Source organism: Anneissia japonica, unplaced genomic scaffold, assembly GCF_011630105.1.
Source record: "Anneissia japonica isolate Jap-2015-1 unplaced genomic scaffold, ASM1163010v1 scaffold287709_len1912824_cov184, whole genome shotgun sequence".
Lineage (NCBI taxonomy): Eukaryota > Metazoa > Echinodermata > Crinoidea > Comatulida > Comatulidae > Anneissia > Anneissia japonica.
This window is the reverse complement of record NW_022751466.1, coordinates 1,136,727-1,145,979: the sequence shown is the minus strand read 5'-3', so window position 1 is coordinate 1,145,979 and position 9,253 is coordinate 1,136,727. Positions and strand designations below refer to the sequence as shown.

The 9,253-nt window shown below is 34.5% G+C and overlaps 2 protein-coding genes across 6 annotated transcripts in view; both read left to right on the top strand.

Moving 5' to 3' along the window:
• Positions 1-1,030: 1,030 nt before the first annotated feature.
• On the top strand, positions 1,031-6,586 carry LOC117121737. Its single transcript, XM_033267034.1, has 5 exons — positions 1,031-1,238; positions 2,060-2,200; positions 2,582-2,939; positions 3,913-4,147; positions 4,489-6,586. The coding sequence occupies exons 1-5, from the start codon at positions 1,050-1,052 to the stop codon at positions 5,186-5,188; spliced, it is 1,623 nt and encodes a 540-aa protein (XP_033122925.1). The 5' UTR covers positions 1,031-1,049; the 3' UTR covers positions 5,189-6,586.
• A 2,145-nt stretch (positions 6,587-8,731) lies between these two features.
• The window catches only part of LOC117121669, a 17,694-nt gene continuing 17,172 nt past the window's right edge, over positions 8,732-9,253 (top strand). For all 5 annotated transcript variants that reach the window (XM_033266926.1, XM_033266929.1, XM_033266928.1 and 2 more), the window contains exon 1: positions 8,732-9,040. The gene's annotated coding sequence lies outside the window, so the exon portion shown is untranslated. The remainder of the gene's footprint in view (positions 9,041-9,253) is intronic.

Sequence of the window (9,253 nt, the reverse complement as noted above, 5' to 3'; positions counted from 1 at the left end):
GTCTGATGTTAACACTGCTGATGTTCGAACTATTTTGTGGTAGAGGAGGCTTGGGATTACCGTAGTGCCTTGGTTTTAATTAATATTTGTTTGAAGGTCCAACATATTTTAGAGTTGAGCTCAAGGGCCAAAAATAATATCCGCTGCGTTAGAAGCAATAGTTGGATGATACTGGGGGGAACGTGTCATCGGTTTAAGAGTCGTTGGTCAGATTTGATGATCCCAATAAAAATAAAGCCTAGATTTAGAGTCTAGACACATTTTTTTGAAATATACAAGTAACATGAACATTAATTGAACTTGTAGGCCTACGTTTGGTAATTATTTTCCACATTGTACGCAATGTCCTTTGTATCTTTATGAGCGCTGTTTTTTTTGTAAAGTAAGTTTTTATTAACCTCTTAAAATCAACTGCAAACACTAATGACGAAAAACAGAGAACAAAACAAAACTTGGAGGCACACAAATTAGGTATATATATTATGGCCTATATTCTGGCCTATTCTTGTTCATTTTCGAAACATCACCAACATCAAGTTGTTTTCCCGTAAAATAGTTAGTGCACATACCCAGGGCTTGCATTTTTGTCTTCTTCCTTCATGATTATATAAACGTTGATTTTTTAAAAAATATTTTTATTTTCTATTTTTTATCGCTGGCCAAATTAAATACTCCGCAGGCAAAATTTGGCCCACGGGCCACAGTGCTTTCTGATGATAGGCATAATTACACTTTCGTATTTTTAAATCGGATCTTTTTGATGGAGAGGTGTGAGATAGGTTGTTAGAGTGGTTACTGTAGGGTCCCACTCCTCGCCTTTAAACGCACGCCATAATGTACCTTTCCGCGGCCCCCTCCTTTTAACAAAAATAGCGTAAATGTACGTAAACACATGATGTGTTTAATGGAACACACGTGTATTTTGGCGACATGTGCGTAGTTGTAGCGATGTTCTGTTCAGTAAAATTCCATTTTCTATTGTCCGTTAATCTGTGCTCACAAGAGAACTTATTTCTTTTTTTTCAGGTAGCAGACTATCGAGATAAAATATGGTAGAAAAAATAATCAACTCTAAACGTTCGGAAATGCGAACACTTTTCAACGATGATTGTTTTGGATATAGACCACACGGAGTGAGTGAGCTAGCAGGTGATATCATACATGTGGACTGCAGCATTGATAGACGTTATTCTAACTTACATCTTTCGAAATTCATAAGAAAGAACGCCGATAAAGATGTGAGTAGGACTACATTTTCGTTCACATGATGAAATCATAAACTTTTGTAAAATACAATATTAAAATCTTCATATGTAGCCTATAAACTCAAACAAAAGTTACCTCCTGCAAAAAGTGTTTTTCTCATCTCAATGAAGGAATTGCATTGTCTGGAATCAACACTTTTTCCTTAGCACATTAAAGGATTTGGCGCGAATGTTGCAGGCTCTGGTAGTGTAGTCGGCCATGGAATGTCCTTGTTTTATGCACTAGGCCTATTTGTTTTTATATTAATGCTGTCATAATTTAATCTTTAATTGATTTAAATTGTAAGAAGCCCGTGATTATCAGTAGAGATCTATAGAACAAGAGGGAGTCTCCAGAATCGTTAATGCACCTTCGTATGATCAGACTACCCTTCTAATATCAAACCTAAAGTGTGTTAGACGCTTCAAGTGAGGTTACAGACGCAGCCGAAGTAGTGTATTCCATTCAGTAATGATTTCTTCTAAATAAAACTGAAGAAAAGCAATGAGTTGTTGTCTTTGTTTAATAATATCATTGTCTATCTTTTATCTTCATGTTATTTCGTATTACTGCAAGTAACCTGATGGTATTGTTGACATTTGTATTCTAGATTTCAACCTGATGTTTCACTAGTCTGTGCCAATTGTAGGACTTTAGTTTAATGCATATATTAGTACATTCATGAATAAAATATATACATTTCTGTGTGAAAGAAACTGGCATAGTGACAGATAGAGGGGCAGAGAGTAGGTTAGTGTTTGAGGAAGACCTATGGAAAGTAATTTATACATCTGTATTAATTTTTTTACTGTAGATCGCTACCCTTATATTAACGCTCTCTGCATTGGAATCCTACGGCTATAAGCTACTAGAAAAAAAAGGTTATAGGAAAAAGGACTGGAGGGAGATCAATCTAGAATCAGATCATTATCAGAAAAAAATCGCTGGTACAGAGGTACGTTTTGGGATGGAGCTAACATTAGAAGCAATATTACCAAACATTTATTTGTAAACCGTCTTCAATTTATCACCATTATCGTTATCATCATCGCCATCGCCATCGTCATCATCATCATCATCATCATCATCATCATCATCATCATCATCATCATCATCATCATCATCATCATCATCATTATCATCATCATCATCATCATCATCATTATCATCATCATCATCATCATCATCATCAACATCATCATCATCATCATCATTATTATTATTATTATCATTATTATTATGATTGTGATTATAATGATTATTATTTTTATTATTAAATTATTACGTTGCGATGGTTAATCACTTGTAATATTACCACTGTTGCGTATGTTCACAGGGAGCAGAGGAAATATTGAAAATGTTAGGTTACGTCAATAAAGACAAGGATAGACTCAGCTATTCTGAGTACATCAAGGAACCAATCAGAGAAGCCATTATTACCATTCTCATTGACGTAATAGTGGCGAAAGAGGAGCTTGATATGTACGAGCTAGAATGCCATCCAAATCCTGAATCTATTGTATGTATAATTGGGACAAGAAACGGACAGCAAGAACCGAGCCCTAGAAGCACGAGCGACACATTGATGACAAATAGCAAAATAAAATCCTCTCAAAGTTTCAGGATACAACCTTCGAAACCACCACGAGAACTACATTCTACATTCGATACCGGTATGCTGTACCAAACAGTTGGTACGTTATTTCAATTTAATTATAAATTTAAATAACCAAAAACAAAAGGAGAAAGACAATAATGGCAAAAAGAACATTAAAGACCATCAAATATTATGTCAGAAGACTCAATGTTGCAAAAGGAACTATTTATAACACTTCAGTTTCATTTAAGTTGAACATATTCAACATCTTATATGCGGTCAACTAATGTGTTTTTGAGAAGCCTTGTTATCATTAGTCTCAATATTATGTAAATGGACATAAATATTTTTTAGATTTGGAGGAAAGGCAGCCATATAATTATATGGATTTGGATGAATGAAAAATCTGACACAAGAGATAAGGCGTCACTCAATAATGCGAATTTCAGAGATGTTCATGCTATGAATTAGTGAATTTGTTTTACAATATCTATGCAAACACGTTGATTCTTTTACAAGCTTGCTTTGGAGTGTTACAGCCATGGAAAAGTGGGTGAAGGGCGAGCGTGTGACTGGGTAGAGAGTGAGTTTGGTGTTTGAAAAGGGTCGTATTTGTGTCTAATGGGAAAGAAAATACAAAATAGGGCTATAAGATCACTAATCCGAAAATAATAATAATATTTACTAGGCCCATGGAACTGCGTTTTTGGAACATAACCATTTCAAGAGCCCAAGTCTCCCGCAAGTCGCGGGAGTCATCCTGGATTCGGGATGGCCTCCCGCACTCCCGCAAGGATGGGCGAATCTTCAGGAAAATGACCTATCTTCCGCAAATTCATAATATGTGCACGTTTTATTACTTTATTTATCAATTGTCTCACTGAAATTGGTGACAATTGGTATAACCATGTGCAGAAAAATATAATTAGATGTGTTATAAAAGATCTTCCGGAGCTAATCTCTTCCAACTTGGGATCCCTGCCATTTCTCGATTAAATTGGTCCAGAACCCTCCTTTTCATTATTCGGTGAAATTTGTAAATGACTATTTATTCGTATGTTTTCTCGTAGATTCTTGGAATATACCTTCATGTAATCTTTGTGGTGATAGTAAAGGTATAGTTAATTGTAAGGACTGCGCCTGCTCACATTGTGCTGAATGTGACAAAGAATGGCACTTGCATCCCAAACGGAAGAACCATAAAAACAGAATCACCAGCAGAGAGTCGAGAGGAGACAAAGGAGAGTGCAATAGACCCATGTCAGCTCCCGGTGGCAATCGTGTCCAGCGATCTGTCTCACTAAGGTAAGCAAAATCGGCCAGGCTTGAAATCCTGAAGTTTTCAGCATGCACAGAGCAGGCACTAGCAAACGCGTTCTACTATTCATTCACATCGATACCTCATTGCCATCGTTTTTGCTAATATAACTGGCATCGTCATCATCATCCTGATGACATGACATTTAAAAATCATCATTATTATATATGCTCATCTCATTGTCTTCACTAACATCATCACTTTCAACACCACCACCATCATCATTTCATCATTTGGTATTGCCCGTTATATTAAATTTTTATACAGTAAAAACTTATCGTTGTTAGAGTAAGCTACTGTTATTTTTTTTTTTTTTTTTTTTTTTCAGACCAACAGTCCAGTCTGGGTCTAGATTAATTTCACGTTCTCATGTGAATGATTTCGAAGTAGATACAGTTAGCAAACTTTCGAATGATAGAAACTGTGTCGAAAGTGAATTAAGATTCAAAGATAAATTATTGATGTCACATAAACCAGGTAGTCAGTGGTATGTCAAATACGAAGCAGAACGGGACACTCTTAAACAACAGCTGATTGAAATAGAATCAAGATTGCGTGATGGCACTGTAACCGAACAACCGCGGGTTACTGCATCAAAAATGAAACATGATGACGTAACAGTGAATGTAATGGAAGTTGCTGTAGATCATTCTTTAAACTTGTCTAACGTTACCAAGAACATTCGCCGTCCTCCTACAAATGATGCCGTTCCTTACAAAGAGCGTGCATATCACCTTTGCGAGCATCAAAGAAACAGGGTCATGTGTGTGTATTGCCATGGCGACTTAAATAGAGACGCGTCATCAAGAGGAACTGAGTTGGCAACACAAGAGCTGCATAATTACCCAGAAGTACGAGACAAAGACCAACCACTGATGATGATTGAGTCACACTTTTCAAATGATACACCAGCGCCTGTTGGTTGGGGGTGTCCATATTGTACCTATGTAAACAAAAACATTGATATTTTTATCTGTGAAATGTGTAGCAAGACAACCTTAAAAGAAGACAGAGAAAATAAAATGTAACTGAATGCTTTTTTCTTTCTACCATGTAATGCCATCACTCGGGAAGCAATGTTTATGTCGAAAATACCACCACAAGACCATAGGCATATTATAGTCATCGATAGTAATAGGTGTATTTAGGCGGCAAATTTACCATTTACTTTGTAAAATATTGTAAATAGGAAAAATATTTTCAACTAGAGTCAGAAAATAAACATGCAATTGCGGGTTTTAGGATTCACAGATTTCACAGGTTTTAAATTTGGCTGTGGATATTATTTTGACAACCTCACGTAAATCCGAGGTATTAATTGGTGGAGCCGGCTTGACCCCAACCTTAAACTTCAGTCCTGCTATCTTAATCGACAACGGCATGTCGGTAGAATATCCATAGTGTTTAAATTTATTGAAGAGTGTAGCTTGATTTTTAAAAAAAAACGGTACCGGTAAGCAATGGTGCTATTCGATCGTACACAAAAGGACTGCATGACGAATCACTACATTTATTGTAAACATTAAATTACAATGATAATTACAGATACAGTGCATTTTTACACTATTCCTAATGGAATAACCAGATACATAATACTGTATCTTTACCTAATTTTCCCCATGTTAGAAATACAAAATATCATATTAATATAGCGTTGCTTAACGCACTGTAGGTATGCCTACGTAAAAGCAACTATTAACATATTCTTGAAAGATGGATATGTGGAATGTTGGCTAGGTCAGAGGTTAGTTTGTCAACAAACCAACGGCACCTTCTACCAATGTCAAGAGTTCAAAAAGGGTGGCTGTAAAAGGTGATTTGTTGTGTTCTATGTAAACAGCACATGTCAACTTTGAGCTCAGATCTGTACTAAAACCAGAGCCCATCAGCATGCTTTGCCTAATTGGCCGAGCGAGACCTTTCAAAGAGCAAAAATGTAAAAAAAACCCATGGTATTGTATTTTGTGTGATATTAGTTTAACAGTCCTAAATGTATTATTAGGTGTAGCACATTTTTAAAATTACAATAATTTGGACGACAATTTTTACTGATCAGAGCAAAATTTAGGACGTCTCAACGCCTTAAGGGTAGGTTACCATTCGACGTTGTAGTCCACGTCCTCAGATTTTGTCTTCACTGGCACTTTAGGAAAATCATGTAGTGTTTATTTTATTTTTGTGCATATAATAATTATTTACTTTTTAAAGTACACTAAATTTTTACTGTATTATGTAATTATATCTTTTATTTAGGCCTACATTTGGTACCGGTAGCCTTGTTCCATGAATATATGCTCGTCGTTCGTGCATGTCTTATCTTGACCGTTTCTTTGAAATATTGGTAATTTTTTTCTAATCAGCTTTTTAATCTGTTTTTTTTTTATTCTGTTGTTTGAGTGAATCAATAAAACCCATTTGTTTGAATACATTGCTTGAATGTTAAGGGTGTTTAATTTTTATTTTTGGTTTGAATAGGGTACATTACTTGAATGTTAAAGTGTGTTTTATTATTATATTTTTATTATATATACATTGTATTTTTTTCAAATTATATTGTTTTTTTAACTGACATGAATTGCGTATTTTAATAAAATGCATTTGTTTGAAGACATTATTTGAATGTTATAGTATGTAGAGCCAAGTAAGTCTAATTTTTACGTGTCTCACGTTTACCGCCATATAGGCCTATTATACTAATTTTAGTAAACGAAATGTTTGTTACGATTGACGGCCAGACGCCTGCACACATCTGCAAAATTGTGTCGTATCACCATCCCCGTAGGCGTCTTACAATTAAGGGAATTGTTCCAGCTCATATTTACTCATGTCAATTAAAATAACAAATTTACTAACACGAATCTACACAAATTATTGAACAAAGAGTTGTGACACTACAAAAACTACATGCAAGAATTGTAATTACAGGTTTTCAAATTATGTTAATACAGTACAGTGGGAGTTAGCAGAGACTATTCAGTATAGGTAAGTGAGCGCACCACTTCATTGAGTGCCGCTGATAAAAAAAAAGCTGTATATGTTAATAAAATAACAGAATATATGATAAGGTAGTCACATTAACCCCCAAAGAGGTTAACCCAAACATATATTTCAAAATACGTGACGAATAAGGATTGTCTGCATCTATAACAACATTTTGGGCACTCTGTAACCCAGTTTTTGTTATTTTTTGCTTGTCAGCATTTTAATTTATAAGGTTTTTCTTGCATTTGCAAAAGGTCTTTTTAAATTATAGTCGACAGGGGCGGATCTTGGTTGAAATTTAGGTGGGTAGGGAAAAGGGTCAGGATTATGAGGCTCCAACTTACCATGGTCAACTTACTAAATAAATACTAGATATATATAAGAGGATGCCTGAGCAAGGGCAGAGATCTGTTTGGAAAGGTGTGAACATTTCGTAAGTCCACCATAGTTCGGGCTGAGGTGGGAAAATTTGGGTAGAAATGGTAGCTCTACCCGCTTTTTTCTCAAATTATAATAATAAAGGCAAGCGCACTCGATGTTGTAGATGTAGTATAGGTAATTCAGATGTGTGTGGGCAGAGATACCGATATCTTGCTATAAAATAAGATGTAGGCCTACTCCGGCTGTACAGCGCTCTTTCGTTAAAACCTGGGTCATTAAATGCAGTTTATTTCAACAATTTTTATGCATATCATTCATCTTGACTTATAAACATCGATAAGGGTTTCTAATTCACAATTTTTCTGATACGCCCCCTGTTTTGAAATCACTTTATAGGCCTAAAAAATCAGCAGAATTTAGAAGGTCCTGGTCGGTAACTGATCAAAAATAATTCTATAAATAGAAATGATAGTCCTACACGTTCTTTTATTTTTACACTTTCGACTTTGGACAAATAGATTTTGTAACTCAAACACAACGGAGTGCTTAATATAGACCGCAAAATGAAAGAGAACACTCAAGGAAAATTCTCGAAATATAATTAGGCCTACATGCTGTGTCTTCATAGCATAACGACGGTGATGTCATGTCTTAAGCTTATTATTACACATGAAACATAATATTATTGCTATCATATTGTTGCTATCATTTTCGTGCAATGTTGAAATACAAATATCCATATCATCCTTGGCATTTCCTATCAATATTACACATAAAAATTGGGGAAAATCGCAAAGAAGTAGAAACAATAATGAGCAAAATATAATACTTATGTCTATTTATATATCTGTTGAAACTTCATGATTATAGTGTAATCCTAGGTTAGTTTATAGAAAAAGATAAATATGTAGGGTATATTCTGAAAAACACTTGTACAAGACGGAACACTAGACGGAACACTCATGTCAGAATTATATTAATAGAATAGATTTATAATACAGTACCATACATCAACGCTAATGTAAATGTTACATAATAATTAATCCCTTCATTGAAATTTATATAAAACATAACAGGCAGATTAATAGTGACATGCTTATAACAGTTGCAAAATTGCCTCTATTCACTTTGCTTTAAAGAGATGACGTCATTGCATAGTCGATTTCGGAATTTCCACAAAACTATTTATGCTAACACATGGCCGGGAATAGAATAAACGCCACATATTCATTTCCTAGTACTGTACAGTATTGTCGATTATATTCATAGAAATAGACCTACAGCGATTACGTTGTCGTTTCAGTATTTTTCAAAATGGATTCTCCAATTTTGAATATGAGCACTCTGTCGCACTGCTTGCAACATGTACAGATCTAGTCTGGCAGAAAAGCGTTGAAATCCGCATTTTGATGACAGTGATAATTTTAGTAGGCCTAACTGCTGCTAAAATGCCAACCGACGACGTCTTGTGAGCATTGCAATACATTACAAAAGAAATGAACAACAACGGACAGCCTGTAAGTATTAACAACTAACTATAATTATCATTATTATTATTATTATTATTATTATTATTATTATTATTATTATTATTATTATTATTATTATTATTATTATTATTATTATTATTATTATTATTAATACTACTACTACTACTACTACTACTACTAGTATTATTATTATTATTATTATTATTATTATTATTATTATTATTATTATTACTACTACTA